We start from the raw sequence: 16,603 nt of genomic DNA, 5'->3' as shown, positions 1-16,603 counted from the left end.
AGATGTGCAGATTTTAGCCTAGACATCCTGCTTCTCTGTACTGCAGCAGCTAAACTCAGGAATCACATAATTTCTCAATGTACAACAACTGAAGCTCCACGACTATGCCATTTCTTCGTCTTACTGTTTGCAGACAAGTCTAGTAATCAGGAGTGGATTCTGTCTACATGTTTTGTATTCCCCATCTCTCTCACAAGGATACATATACCGTGCACACCCCTAAGACCTTCCTGGAAATGAGATGATGACTCTCAGTGGGTCTTCACACCCATCAGGTAAAGGAAGTTCAACTAGTTCTAACATGTATGTTTTAGAAGATGTTCAAGCAGGCACTGTGTTCCTTGAGATAAGCAGCACATCACTCTTCAGGCAAGGCAGAAACTGCATGGCAATCAAGATATTTTTTTTTTTGACAACTAATTGAGGTAGAGATCTGAAGCAACCACTGTAATAAAGCTCTTTCTTAGTGACCACCTCACGCACATTAGGAATGCAATGCATCAGATACAGCAGCATGCACAACCATTCAGCTGGGAGATGGAATAATATCACCATTTTTAAAAACAGAACTCTGTCAGGTCTCCCAGGAGGGTTCTGACAGCCAGCATCATTCATCTGCCTTTGCCACCTGAAACTGGTATTAACCATGAGGGAAAAAGTGATTCCACAGACTTAACTTACTTGGATATTGCTGTGACACAGAAACAGAGACTAAACAAAACTTGACACTAAGCAAATGCTTATTTTTGGAGAACCAAACACATCCTAACTCTGACACCAAATGACCGCAATGAATGTTGCAAAACATATTTATTCATTGAGAGTATTGCATCCAAACAGCTAATAAGAAAGAGGACTCTGCCGAAATATGCAAAACATAAAGCTGGAGGAGCTGTACATTTTGTTTTACAGGAGTCACCTGCTGATTAACATCACACATCCAAAAGTACAGCGTCTAAGGATTGTAGGGGTGTAGCCTGTGGGAAGCTGGCGGGCTCCTAAAACACCTGGGTGAGCCTGTCATCATCATTCTTAAGAATGTGACCCAAACCTCCTGAGTTATGATGAATTTTAAAGCTTGTTGTTTGTATCTTTCCCTATGGACTCTGGACACAGAAGGTACTTGGAAAATTAATCTCAGGATTTTAAACTGTCTAAGATTTATACCCACTGGATTTCATTCTAGGGTCTCTTGAGAAAAAAATGTTGAGGACAAACATTCTATCTCAGGAAAATTGTCTTATCACTGCCTATATTTAACAGTTCTAGATTCTGGACTAAATGAATTCTATCAACTGAAACAAAAACTCTACTTTCAGGAATGCCCCAGAGGATTCCCTGGGCAATTCAGATCAGTGTCTGAATACTGTCCTGTTACATTTAGTCTTCTATAACTAAAATGCAAAGCAGATTGTATTTTTTTAAATCATATTTTCTATTTCATGTAGTTTTGGAGCACTGGGAAGGAATTCTTCACAACAGATTTGTTAGATTACTATCACATTTTTATTATGACAAAAGTCATTACACAATGGAATAAAAAAATTAAAAAGATGACTGAATGGAAACTTAAAGTACATCCCACTTTATTCCTAATAAAGATGGTTCAGGGCATTTTCCTTATGGAAATTGAGACTTTATTTACTGTCACTTTACGGAAAGCAGGAGGGACTCTAAAATAACATTTTCCTACAAAATATGACACGTTATATTCTCCTCTCCAGGGTAAAGCGCATGAAAGGTGTTTTTTTTAGACTGGGTGCATGTTATCTATGCAGCCACTATACTGTAGTTGAATGTAAATCACTTGCGAAATGCCACAGCCAATTTCTCAGTCACCTTTCTCCATAGTATGCATGTACATTATGTATTATACGGTTAATAGTGCATCAGCTCCCTTGTGGAAAATCAAGAAAGCTTCCATGATCTCCTGAAAGAAAACTTGGAATTATTTTATACATGTCCAGCTAGGTAGGGCTGCAGTATGATCTCGGGAGAAATTCCAGCTGAATTAAGACAGCACTGTGCTGTACAGTGATGCCGTAGACACAGAGGTACTTTAGGCAGTATGGCTGTATCAGCATGGTGCTCTCTGTTGGCTAATTAGTCCTGCTATGGAGTTGGACTATTAAGTTCAAGCTAATGCATATCTGTGTGGTGCTGTGTTCCTGCCTTTCCCTTGGGCTGTGCTGAATGAACCCTGCTGAGGAAGGTTTTCTGTCCAAAACCAGGGACCTCTAACAGGCACAAAAACTTATAAAGCTGTAAAGCATAAGGGGATTGGACAGCAGGCAATTCTAGGGAGAGAGCCCAGGAAGGCCTGGGAGCTCATTTCCATTGCTCCAGGCACAGGACTCAGAGTTGAATGTCACTGCAGTGTCTGCTTTGCTGCACGTGCATTTGTGGGGTCTGAGACTGTGGGGATGCTTACATCAGTTTTTAGTTCGCTGAGGGAATACATACACTCCTTTTTGGGGTGGGGCATCATCCTTGAGGTGAGAAAAAAAATGCTGGAAGGCACCAGCTCTGGACACTGGGCAGAATGAAATCAGCCACAATACAAAATTACGGAAAGAACTGCTAGCATTTTAGCCTACAAGACACACACACAAAGTAAAGACGGTGAAGATGAAACTTAAACAAGTGTTTTGTACAGCATTGTACAAAGACAAATGGGTATGAAGTGAAGAATAAGAATACCAAAGCTTACACCATGTTGCATTGTCCTCCAGATAGTCCTCTGGGAAGCAAGAGGGAAACAGATTCAGGGAACAGAAAAACAAAACAAAACAAAACAAAATAAACCACAGGTTATACCAAACAGGCAACCACAGAGAAGGTAACGAATCTATATAAGCAGTTGATTTTAAATGAGAAACTTTACATCATGCTCTACAGAAGCAGGTGAACTCAGTGGTTAAAATTATTTAATTTTTGACAGTTTTTTAATTTACTTATATTCAGGTGTACTTGCTAAATGCCTAGACTAAGATTGTCACTTTGTAGTAGGGGTACATGGAAAGATTTTTCTGAGCTGTTCAAATGTATACTTTAGGATGAGATGAATTGTTCTTTAGAAATATTTGATTCAATTCAGTTGCCTAAACCCATGCTTAGAAAACTGAAAGAAGGCCTTTATTTTTCAGTGTTAACAGTAAAAAATACAGCCATCCAGACTCAAATCTAGACAGTTGGTTATAGGTATCTGCACTATTGATCTCTATACTGAATCAGAAAAGTCCTCATTTTTGCTTCTGTTACAGTCACTAGAGAAATAGGGTGGAATACAGTTATCTAAATATAGGCAAAGCAAGCGGATTTAGTAGCTCTGAGATATTCCATCTTACTTTCAGCCAGGTCTCCTGTGACTTCAGTTTCACCTTTGGATGTCTTAAAGACCATGGCATCTCAAAGAGCATTGGGTGACTATGTTCATGTAGCTGAATTTCACCCAGTGGAACATGTGGAGAACGGGTGGGGCTCAGTTCTGTTTTCCCACTCGGATGCCACATAGTGGACATCCTCTAGGGTGTTCTATCCAGACTTCAGCTGCCCAGTTCAGAAGGGTATAAGCAACCCAAATTACTGTCCTATCTATCAGCTCAGTTAGAGATCGTATAAACTCCAAGGCATCTCAGTCTTACATATCTACATGTGGGTATCGCAATCAAGCCTTTTTTTTACCCAGTCTTTTCCCAGTCTGAGAGAAGTGTCTGTGACAGTGGGGTGAATCACTCCCAAAAAATGTATGTCTTTCTACATTGACTTCAGAGAGAGCCTGACTTTTAGGCCCAGTACTGTGAAGATATAATTGAAATGCCTTAGCATAAGTAACTTGAATCGTTTGAGTTGCTGTAGTGTATTCTAGCCAGCTCTCCACTGCTGCTCCAGAAGTATACTGGTCTCTTCTAGTTCTTTGTGCCATATCTGCTGGTCCCATGTTTCAGATACCCTGAGATGTTTCAGATGATGCTTTACATCCATGCTTCAATAAGTCTCTCAAGCTCTACATAACTTCCTGAATACATCTGATGCTTTTGAAACCACATATACCACAGCTTTTGGGTTATATTTAATTTTTTGGCATATTTCTTATGATTTATTGTGATCTACTTCTTATTTGTTAAGCCTTACTTGTTACAGCTATGACAATAACACAGGGAAACCACTTTCCCTCATTTTGGAACAGAAGAGCTGGATTAATCACATAATTCAGGCAAGGATAAAGGAACACTTTCTCAGGTGGGTTCAGTACTGGGTGATTTCAGTGCAGGCTTCTTATCAGGGTTGCTTTGTGCAACATACCTGATAAAATATGCTCAACTGAATTAAGCTTGGAAATGGGGCTATGAACAGGAGAAAAAAAAATTGGTTTAGATGTGCTACATTTTTGTATAAGATTGGGATGCAGAGGAAGTATTTTCTAAACTTGGTTTCTTCTCCTGTCAAAGACAGATAAAAGCAGAATTGTTTGTCACTTCTTTTGAGGTTTATGTAACTTCGTGTTTGGACTTTGCAGTGACAGTTTAGAGTTAAGTTGTCTGACAGTGTTTTATGAATACAAACTCCAGAACAGACTTCTAAAAGCATTAACATAACACTGAACAGTCAGCTGACTTGCAAGAAAAGACTTGTTTCTTATATCTGTAATAATCAAAAGGATTTTTAACTGTACCATCAAAATACCAATATTGCAGTATATTTATATTAAGTGAGTGATAGAAAATGATCAGTGGGTAGACAGGGAAACTGCTGTGAGTGGGGTTCTTCTTATGTCCTGTTAGCCATGCAAGGGTTAGGAGGACCTAAATGAAGCTGGTCCTCCAAGCTCTGGCTATAGTTAATGAAGAGAGATATGTCATTCAGGGAATGATTCAGCACATGAAATGCTAAGGTTCTAGTGCAGACAAGTTAAGTGGTGTTTCCGTGAGGCAGGAGTGTAGCATTTATATCCTTCTGGATAAAATTTCCCAAGAAAGTGTGAGATGCAGGCAGTGACCTTTCCCAAGTGGTGCTAAGGGGTTACAGCTTGAAATAAGGCCTTCTGCTTTAATCCACATAAACAGCCTTTCCCAGCTCCAGATGAGGTCAGTGGCCATCTCTGAATTGAGGGATTGTTGGTCTCAGCCCAGAAGGAGACAACACATTCATCACTGCCATTTGAAGATATATTTGAAACCAAGACTCATCACTAACAGACCATAAATAGTTATTAAATTAAATACTGTCAGCAAGAACAGCAAAGAGGAAATTTGTTTGAACATATTAAAAAGTAATAGCAGCAATACTAAACTCTTTGGTTTTTTGTCTGAAATAATGCATGAACAAAACAAATTAAATCATACAGAGATAAGTCCCCTTTTCAAAATCTAGAAATTATCAGGAGTTATAAAGTTTATCTGCATTCACAATTATCTTTCACTGAATTATCTTCCATTAGCTACAGTCTTTAAAGGCTGGCTGTTTTATTCAGGATGCTGTTCAGTATTTTGGAAGCTTGTAGTTTAAAAAGAATATTAATGTGCTTAGAAGTATTCTTGTGTCAATATCTCATGTCGCTTAAACCTGCCTCTTTCATTGCAAAAATGCTCCAACTGTTCTTACATCATAGTAATTCAAATTGAACTGTACTATCAGCCTTTATATACTCTCTGTCCCATTTCAGCTGTTTGCAACCTTTAGCTTTGACAGAGCATGACTGAAACCTAAAGGCTTTGGTGACTTTTCACTTCACCTTGGCTAATTCTAGATTAAGATGCAGGACTCTGCTATGAGCAACACAGAAGGACTCTGAAGGTTCTCTGAAATTGAGAGCCCATCAAATATGGATTGAGCATTGCCAGTCAGATTTTTAGCCTGAGATTTTACACTGGGCTATGAACCTGCTGTGGTAGAAAGCACTGAGTTTGCAATGGAGGTAAGCATCTTTTCTGCTTCACCATTTAGGATAACCAGGCTATACTGTTTCCAGAAGAGCAGAGAACTAACAAATGCTGCTTTTTGCTGCTGGGTAATCCCATGCCTTGACTAGAAATGCCATGTTACTTTCCTGTTGAATTGTCATGAAGATTGACAGAATAGAGTAGACAGGATACAGAATATATAGAAGTGGTTGGAAAGATTGGCACTGTGAAAGACTACTGTGATCATCAAATGAATTTGATGAATGGTGGTGTCCAGAAGATACCCAGATCCTCATCTGAATTAGTATATTTGGGTTCCTGCTCAATGATTTAAGCAGCATATTGGAGAAATCTTTAGACAATTTAGGCTCATGATCAGACAGCAAGAAATTTTGGTGCCCTAGTGCAGTCAGCAGCTGCCTGGCAGCCACCAGGAGTGCAGGTCACCATATACCCATACCTGTTTCCACATGAACTCTCCTTTCCCCTTACTCTTGCTATAGACCTGAGTGCTCCTCTATTCAGCAAGGGAGAACAGTGCTGTGCAAGTGTGCAGCAATAAGCTGAGGACATGCAATACAGTGTGTTTTAATTCAGGAGCTTTAAAACTCTTTGATTTTGCTCATTGGTTTCACCTAGAGAGGAGTCCTGTGACGATATTAACAGCTATAGTAATTAGCCTTCTATCAATCTATAGATGTACAAATAGCAGGAATATTGAAGTCTTAAATGTCAATCCAATGACTAGTAGTAAAGAAAATAATCTTATAATAAAGTATTTTTTTCCAAAATGATTGAATAAGTAAAGCAAAATTAAGGAGCACTGCAGTTTTAGTTGATAAAAGTCAATTGTTGAGATGGATGGAAATAAAGCAGTGTTTATTTTATAATTAAGTAAAAAAGTGAAACAAATTAATGTGCCTTTGCAAGTGTACTAGTTCAAGAACTAAGTGATAAAAATGGCCTCAATATATAACAACTTGTTTTTAATATAAAATAAACAATTTAAAATATTGCTGTAGATAATTTTTAAAAGAGAATTTATACTGCAAGGTACCTGCCATGGCTTATGTGTTTTTTGGCCTCCAGGAAAGAGCTTTTCCTCTTCTAACATTTCTAATACATAAAAACAGAGTCATATTATTCTCCTACAATGCAATTCTATACCATTTCCAATGGGGAAAAAAGATTTACTGAATGCTGGAACAGCTGGCAAAGAAACAATAGCAATTATGAAATTATTAAATTAGGAGATTGCAACCTTCTAGTATATTATTAAGCCTTTTCTACTAATTTGAAAATGGAATATATTTTGTTTTACCAGCCTATCCAAACTTGTGCCAGCAGCAGTTGTAGGTCGCTCCTCTGGGTTATATGGTCTAAACCGGGTATTGAAGTTTTCAGGGACAGAACGGGAAGATCTCAGAGCAGGTGCTGGTTTAGGTTGGCCACATCCTTGGAAAATCTGAAAAAGACATTGTTGGTTATATGAAAATCATAAAAAAAAAAGAAAGCTGGTATTTTGTAGCTTCTTTATTCTTCCTTTTGTATATTTTAACCAGATTTGATTGACATTTTTATAATAGTGAATTGAGTGTTTAGCCTGCATTAAAACTCCGTTTAAATAATTAAGCCTTATTAATTAATTGGTGAAGGTATAAAAACACATAGGGACCTTAAAATCCCCTTGATTTAGGACAACATCTTAATTGCTGTCTTTCCAGGAGGAGAAATGAGCAAAAGGATGTTCTTCGTGGCAGGACTTAGTTGATAACTGTTTTCAGTTTTGTTAAAATGTGGTATTTACCCAGAATCAGAGGTCATTCATAATCCCTACAGCTCTTCCTACCTTGCAATCTTATTTGTAGTCTTAGAGAAAAGGTCAGTGATGGAATAGTCTTATAACTGGACAACTCCCTTATTCCCTACCAATCTCTCTGTAGAAGAGGGGTGAGGCACACTGAGTGAGCAATAGTGGTAATTATTTTCTGCTAGTGTGTTTGTTTTCTAGGTATAAAAAATAATAAGTTCAGGGTTATGAAATTTTTTATATGCTTTCATTTGGAAAAAAGTTTCAGTGTTATGTATCTGATGGGTCCTAAAGTATACAGAGGACACTTTTGACTACTGGATATCAAATATATTTCCCAGAGGCATTGTCATACGAGCTACGTATCAGAAAAGAGGTAGAATATCCACAGAGTTAAAATTTTCAAGTGCTCTTATGAAGTAGGATCCTAGGATGCCTTCATACTGATTTTTTCAGTTCTACAATCATCTTTCTTTTTTTTGTGACCATTGTATTTTGGCTGTTTCAGCATTTTGCCTTTATTCAGAAGAAAAAAAAAATTAAATGTCAGAATTTCTTGTAAGATATATTTTACAAAACCCTAATGCCAGGCACAGACTGCCTGGATGAGCTTTATGGAGGTGAAAACTGTACAGATGATGTGTTTTGATTGTAGGACCAAATTACTTCTTTTTCTATGGCTGTGTTGGGTTTGAGTGGCCATGTTTTGATATTGGGGAGCTATGAGAGGTCTTCTCTGAGAAGCTGCCAGAAGCTTCCCCCATGTCTGGCAGGGAAAATGCCATGTAGCTCCAGCCTGCTGCTGTCCAAGGCCAAACCAATCAGGAGTGATAGAAACACCTCTGTGATAACACATTTAAGAAGAGAAAAAAAGTTATTGGATGGATGTAATTGGGGCCAGAGAAGAGCAGAGTGAGAATATGTGAGAGTAACAATTATGCAGACACCAAGGTCAGTGCAGAAGGAGGGGCAGGAGGTGCTCCAGGCACCAGAGCTGAGGCCCTGCAGCCCGTGGTGCAGACCATGGTGAGGCAGCTGTGCCCCTGCAGCCCATGGAGGACAATGGGGGTGCAGAGACCCACCTGCAGCCCATGGAGGAGTCCCATGCTGGAGCAGGTGGATGCCCAAGAGAGGGCTGTGACCCATGGGAAGCTTGTGCTGGAGCAGGGTCCTGGCAGGGATCTGTGAACCTGTGGAGAGAGGAGCCCACACTGGAGCAGGTTTCCTTGTATGTCTTGTGGCCCTTTGAGGGACCCCTGTTAAAGCAGCTTGTGCCTGAAGGACTGCACCCCATGGAAGAGTGACCCATATTGGAGCAGTTTGTGGAGAACTGTTGACTGTGGGACAAACTCACATGGAGAAGTTCGTGGAGGACTGTCTCCCGTGGGAGGGACCCCATGCTAGAGCAGTGGAAGGACTCCTCTCCTTGAGCAGGGGCAGGAACGATGTGTGATGAACTGATTGTAATACCCATTCCCCATCTCCCTGAGCTGCTGGGGGTGGAGTAGGTAGAGCTGGGAAGGGGGGGGAGGGGAAAGGTGTTTTTAAGATTTATTTTACTTCTCATTATCCTGCTCTGATTTTGTTAGTAATAAATTCAATTAATATCTCTAAGCTGAGTCTGTTCTGCCCATGATGGTAATCGGTCAGGGATCTCTCCCTGTCTTTATCTCAGCCCATGAACCTTTCATTATATTTTCTCTCCCCTCTCCAGATGCAGAGGGGAGTAATAGAGTGGCTTTGATGGCTACCTGGCATCCAGCCATGGTCAACCCACTACAGTGGCAAATAAGACAACAAGCTCACAAGTTACGTTGTGAGCTTGATTAAAAAGACTCATGTTTCACTTTCAGACTTTTATATTTTCTGCCTTGAGTGGTTCTGTCCTGAAGTAGCCATGGATGGTGTGACTTTTGTTTGTTTCAGGATAAATTACAATTGGCTTTCAGTTAGGTTTCCTGATGTTAATTTAATGGCCCCAAATGATTCAAAATTTGCTGAAAAAAATCTGATTCATACTAAATATGTGTCAAACCATCAGATCTGTTTTTGCTCAAAGTCCAGCAAGTCAGCTGTTGTATGGCCATTGGGATTTTTAATTTATGAGTGGAATACCATTTGTTCTGGTTTGCAAATATCTGTCTTAAGATTTTCTAGCCTCCCTAGTCATGAGGACTATTGGACAATACATTAACTTAATCAACAAAGAAAGGTGATTCTAGCTTGCAAAATTCTGACCATTTTTTCACCAGGAAAGAACCTTATTTTTCCTCTCTGAAGAAATTCAACGAAGATTATAGGATTACAAGATTCAGGATTTATACAGGATTGTGTAGGATACTGTACAATTTAAAGGGCCAAAGATATATGTTGAGGGCATGAATTACACTTACAAAAGTTTACTTACATTTTTTCTGACTCAAGATAAGTGATATGCTGAAAACATAATTGTTTGTTTAGATATCTATGAAGTCCCATTGACTCAACTAAGCAGTCAGGAATTTGCTTACAAAGGGACAATTATCCAAAACATGCAACTAGATTCTCGGGGGAAAGTGAGGGCACTTCTTAAATTTTCCAGTGTGTGACTGTTAGGCTACTTGTATGACCATGTGCTGCAACTGTAAGCCTCCATAATTTATATTTCATCTTTCTTATGACATACTGTAAAAAACCCAAAATAGACTTTGTGGCATTTAGCTTCATCCAAATAGTTGTAGCAAGTGGGTTTATATGAACAAAGTTACGTACAGTCAGACAATAACAGAGATGCAAACTAGATAGTAATTTTTACATCACAGAAGAAGAAATAACTTACTTTTTAAATGACCTGGCAGAAATGCAGTAAGAATACAATATTCAGTAACTAAATTTTGAGTGCAAGAGACACTTTTAAATTTGCATCCTGATATTAACTGACAGAACAGAAACTGTAAAGCTGATGACGGATATTAACAAATGCTTCTTCAGAAACACATGAAGTACTTTCTTCACCATGCTATTCAGAGATACTGAGCAATTTCTGGAAAAATATTTATGTGTTTGATTACATATGTTGTGAATTGGTAACTTAAATCCACTCTCTTTAAAAAATTGCATTTTATATATAATTGGTGTGGTTTGTTTTATCTGAATTTAGGGAGTGGATTCCATTTGAAATGAAGAAACCTGAATTTAGGTGTGTACATGTGTTTACATTTAAGTTATACATCTGAGCTTCAATTTTAGGCAGTGGAGGTCAAAACTTCCTTGAGTTTCTTTCTTGTCAGCATCTATAGTAATTCGTCTTAACACAAAGCCATTCCCCACTGAACTGCAGTTAAAGCTCAAATGGACCAGATCTCTATGGTCAGGGATATGAACCAAGCAGTGAGAGCAAGTCAATAGAGCCAGTGAAGAATAACATCTACTGAGCTGACTAAATGGAGGTATCTACTTCAGGACTAGGATGTAGATACTGTAAAAAAAAGAGTCCTTTTCCCAGGAGAACTTGAAGTTTTTAATTTTTGCAGAGGATATGGTTTGATCTCTATGAAGCCTTGAGTCATACTGTTATTTAGCCATGTGCCAGTGCTCAGTGTTTCCAATTCAGTGTCTCTGTATGACTCTGCTCCATTGACTCATCTTCAGATAGAATAGCATTGATTTTTTACCTGAAATGCCGTTTTATTTTTCCTGTACAGAGCTCTGGAAAGAACACAGATAAATGAAGAGGTTTTCTTAATATGAAACTCGTGGACTATTTTAAGAAGAACCTTGGATGTAGTTCTGTGAAGATTTCCTCCTTATAAATAATGCATAGGTAGTCTGCTATGTCATGGAACTCATTCATCCATTTAGCTGAAGTAATTGCTAAGAAGGAACATATATTTATAGGTTAAAATGGCACATCCATCAGCTCAGATAAAAGCAGATTTAAGACTTACTAAGGGAAACTCAGCTATGGGATAGACTTTATGAAAGTGGAAAAATCTTGTCATGGCAGCCAAATGACTCTTATTGCAGTCAAACGTATAGAACCAAAGTATTTTAAATGCAAAAAATAGTCCAGTATGTTGTGTTTTGTGTAGCAATGAAGACATGATTATGCTGATGCAAACAGATCAGGAATTTCCTCCATTTTGAAAAAAAAAAAAAGGATGTTATTACATCTTTTCTGCTGTTTTTTGAGTTTTCCTCCACTTCTCGTGAATGAGCAATCTCTGCAGATGTCATTCATGTTAAAAGGGAGCAGATGTAGCATTTACCTTTTGAGTTGAAGCAGGAATGAAAGATAATGGTACTGATAGCCTTACAGGAAAATTGTGAAGGCCCTCAAAACATGCTTGTTTTGACCAGGATTGAAATGAGCATTTATATGTTATGAGTCTCTTAACACGACTACCTGAGTTACCTCAGGGAGAATGAGGGTGAGAATAAGGTAAATGTATGCTATGACCAGGTCTTGGATATGAGCTGAGCCATGGGAAACAATATACAAAATGTAAAAATTTTGCCTGAGAAATAATCAACATGTTGCTGAGTGCTGAGTTTGTCACTATATTGTTCAAATACCAAAAAGGTGTCACTGGCGAATAACAAAAAGGTTTCAATAAAGAAGATATCCTGTCTCAGACATTACAAGAAAAAATCCAAGGTAAATCTATTGCACCCTGACTTCTGCCACAGGCAACCTTCAGGGAACACCACTGTAGCCTGGGTAGATCCAGATCACACAGCCTGCTAAAAGGTATTGATGTCTTGGGAGGCATCTCAGGCAGCCCAGTCTAATTGTTTTGCACTCTGTGTGGTTTTGTTTGCAGAAGGTGCTCTCTAAGAATGGCTGCAGTTGTTAGATGATGAATCTATGGAAGCTGCTTTTGATGATCTTAAGTCCTTGTCTTTTTTTGGAGAAGGGAAGCTTCGATCTGATTCAGAGCACATAGATTTCTCTTGCCTTGGGCCTTGGGCCTTGAGGTCTGACTTTCTAGACCATTGATCCTTTTTTGACAAGTATCTCCAGTTATCACAGTTGTCAGGAATGGGACTTTCCCTGAGGCAAAATAAGGACCTTGTGTGGCTGTCATTTAGGGACATGACAGATGTGCAAGGTGAGCAGCCATGAAGCTTAGAGCTCTGGAATCAGACTTTCTAGACCACCAGTGCTGAATATAAATTGCAGACAAATATTAGGAAGACAGAAAGATTGCAGCCTCAGGATGAATTGGATCTTAACATAATACTAGTACCTGGTTAATGTGAACTGTGCTAGAAAAATCAACCACAATCATGACAGAAACAAGAAAAGTTACTGGCCTAGGAACAGAGATGCTCCATTTTATGCAGTGACAGATACTGGGATGTGGCTGAGTCTGTATGTCCTTGGTTGGAAGTACAAAAATGGAAGAGGTACATGTGGCATCTCTATAATTCTCTGTCTCAGTATTGATGTGCACCATCAAAAGTGGAAGACAGAGGGTTTTTATCTTCTAAGGAAATGAAAGACAAGGAGCGAACTCAAGCCATAAGCCTTGACTGTCTGCACTGATTAATTATTAACTTGTTGGCTATTTCTTGGACTGCTCCAACTTGCTTTTGGCAGAATGAAACAGCTCCAGAGGTAGCTCTCAGCAGTACAGAAATGAATCAGGCTGTGACGCTTTGGCCCCAAGATCAACCATGGTCCTTTTCCCCCTTTTATTTATTAGTATAACTGTAACCATGAAGACTATTTCTCAGAAAAATAGTGCTGAACAGAAGGTGCATATTTATAGGGAAAAGATATTGGATAAGACCTTCAGTACTACATCAAGTGAAGAACTGAGGGCCAAACCATAAAAATGGAGACTTAGAAAGTTTATGCTGTATTTTTCTGCTGATGTCTAAAATTGAAGACTTCATTCACATGAGAGTATGCATTGTTACTTATTTATATGCACTTAATATGTTGGAAAGTGTACGTTGCTCACTTAATTGTGCCTCATATGGACAGTAATGTACAGTCACTGTATTATATAAAAAAATCTATTTTTCTCAAATAGACTTCAATATATAATTGCAGCTGTTATAATACAAAATATAATTTTGTAATACAAAGACAAATTGATAGTGCAAGTTAATGTTAATGACTTTTGGAATAGGGCAATTTTATATAAATATTTGAAACAGGAGCATATGGATTTTGGATTAAATGAATTCTGGGTCTTTGGCTCACAAAGGGGATGTAGTAGTAGAACTCCTTGAGGAAGAAACTTTTTGTTTTCATTTTTTCTACTCTTTTTAAAAGAGAAACAACATTATACAGTGTGGTCCAAAATTCTGCTTTTTCAGCACAGAGCCTTCTCTCAGACATCAACCAGATTTTTAGGCAGAAAAGGCTACATGTCAGTGGTGAAAAATAATCTATGTGTATGTGGGTGTTGCAGGCATAATATTATTAGTGTGTTGCCATTTTCCCACTGTAAAAAGGCACTGACTGACTTGTGGAAAAATAGCTGTGATTCCTAGTCACCACTTTTTTCAGTAGGTATACTCAAATACAAGATACAAAATTGTTTGAAGAAAGAGAAAATAACATGATTTCAACACCCTGCCTGAAGCTTTCTGAGCAGCATCTCAGAATAATTGACAAGCATGGCTTTTCTCCCACATTAGGTCTGCAATTGCATTCCATGCACCCCATTACATCTGGCAAGGTATCTGTCATTTTCACTGAAGTTCTAAGTGGTCAGTATGTATAGGGGGAAAAATTAGACAACAGAGGACTGATTCGAAGTCTACTCGTTTATCATCTCTACGGATCTGACATGGCAAAGAAGAGCACAGCACTAAGCCCAAAGCCTCTGCCTTCTTATACATTTTTTTAAAGAAAAAAGCATTTTCATGTGACCTGAATAAAGATTGATATAACCAAGAAGATCAAGGAAATCATATTTCAGGAGACACAGAAATACACAAAGGTCCCTCAAGGATAGACAGCTTTGTTATCTATGAAAATAAAATACAATAAATTTTGCTGATATAATTTCTTTTCTGTTCTGCAATATTTAAAAAATTATTGACTAAGGTTTCTCTTAGAGGAAAAGCTTTTGCATTGCAAATGGCATTGCAATCACTCTCTACAGCAAATATTTGTGAGGGACAGGAGAAACAGTCTGCTCTGCTATAAATGAGTAGTGAGATGAGCTCAGGCCAATATGTTATTGGACTCCGGCAGGGGATGCAGCTTCCCAACTACTAGGAAAACTGTGAAAATCAAACAAGAAAAAAGGAAAATTATATACACTTGGGCCTTCAGCGAGTTTTCAGTGAAAATATTTTTTGTTAGGTAAGGGCTGAGTTTGCTGAAGCTAGCCTTTAATTCCCAAAATATTTGGGATCACTTGATCACTGCTGCCAGAACAAAGTCTCATCACGCAGGATGTAGTCTGCTTTTAAAATCCAAGAAACATCATGTAGGTTGAAAGTAAAAAGCATCTTGAAAGAAGCCCTTAAAAACCTGTGGCACTGGGGCCATAAAAAACATCTAATTTGGGTTGGCAGGAAGAATGTTAACCTCAGCCTCCTGCCTTTTGTCCCCACATTTTTCCCAGCTACAGCAGCTTCCTTCCATGCAATGGAAATTCACTGACTCAGATGGCAATCTGGCCAGCACCCAACTGACTACTGGGAGTTAAATGCAAGATAGAAACTCCTAATGTGGAGAACGTGGCAAACTGTTGACTTTAGAATTTCAGCAACAGTGCACTGATGAGTATTAAGGGAGAGCCATTAATTGTTGGCTATTGGCTCAACAGCACCTGCTACTGAATTTGAAGGATCTTATTAACAGGGGTTCAGAGGTGATGGTGATCTGTGTATACACACACACATTAAAAATGGAAAGGAGGAAGCTGGTATCATTAGCTCTGTTTATCTTTGTGTCAGAATCCAGACAAAACTCTATCAAACTGAGGTCTGGTAATCAGAGACTGTCCAATGTAATATTTCCCCTGAGTGGCTATTAAAGGAGGTTAAATGGAACATTTTGTGCATTCACCTCAAACACATAGCACTTCACTCTGACCTAGACAGATCAAAATGTGTTTGGAAGCTAATATGGAGAATCACAGATGAGACACGAGTGGAAGTTACCAGGTGTACTCTGCAGGCTATTGCTTACAGAATTACTGCTGATTTTCAGCACTCTCTATTTTCCTTAAATCTCTTATAGCTATTAATTTGAAGTTTAATAAATGGTAGCTTTCTTCCTTCCACTTTCTTTTGAAAAGTTTGAGCTTTTTTAACTGGATGAAGAATTCAAAGGCAGTCTGGTAAACTATTGAACAAGGAAAAGCAATTTCTGGTGGTCTGGACAATCTTTCTTAATAGTCTAGACAGAAAAATTGGTGGAGATGTTTTCCCCTCCCGCTTGTGGCATTCAACAACAGAGAAGGCACGACTCACACAGTACCTTTGCTGACACCTGCATGCTGTTCTCTTGCATGTTCATGATGGCTTCAGAAATCTTGACATCAATAGGATCCATGACTGATTCAATGTTGAATGGTCCCTCTAATCTCTCCGCTACCAGAAGCATAGCATCTGTTAAAACACAAAGCAGCCATTCCCTTAAAGAAGGGGTACCTTTGGGTGCCTCAGGCAGACCAGTGTTGCCAGCTGTAGGTGTGGGTACTGAGCACTCCTGAGCAGGAGCCTGTGGGGATGTGTGGCAGCAAGACTGTGAAGCCTGCAGGGCAGCTTCCCAGCTGCCAAAAATATCTTCTTCTACTGCTGCCACCACAAAAAGAGGAATAAAGACTGTGAAAGTTAGCTTAATGTTAGTTGACATGGCATTATTGAGCTTGGGGTAAAATTATTTTACACAGCCTCACATCACTTGAAGCAACCAGTGCTCTGGAGTGTACTTATG

General features: G+C 38.8%; 1 protein-coding gene across 1 annotated transcript in view; it reads right to left on the bottom strand.

Annotated features, from left to right (window-relative positions):
• The window catches only part of GPC6 (glypican 6), a 522,514-nt gene that overhangs the window by 50,692 nt on the left and 455,219 nt on the right, over positions 1-16,603 (bottom strand). Inside the window, exons 5-7 of the mRNA XM_018070973.1 lie at positions 16,145-16,275; positions 7,225-7,368; positions 2,711-2,740 (exon numbers count right to left, since the gene is read on the bottom strand). Of these exons, the coding sequence (XP_017926462.1) occupies positions 2,711-2,740; positions 7,225-7,368; positions 16,145-16,275 (305 nt within the window). The remainder of the gene's footprint in view (positions 1-2,710; positions 2,741-7,224; positions 7,369-16,144; positions 16,276-16,603) is intronic.

Source organism: Manacus vitellinus, unplaced genomic scaffold (assembly GCF_001715985.3).
Source record: "Manacus vitellinus isolate BGI_N305 unplaced genomic scaffold, ASM171598v3 scaffold_2_pilon, whole genome shotgun sequence".
Taxonomy (NCBI): domain Eukaryota; kingdom Metazoa; phylum Chordata; class Aves; order Passeriformes; family Pipridae; genus Manacus; species Manacus vitellinus.
This window is presented reverse-complemented; position numbering and strand designations above follow the sequence as displayed.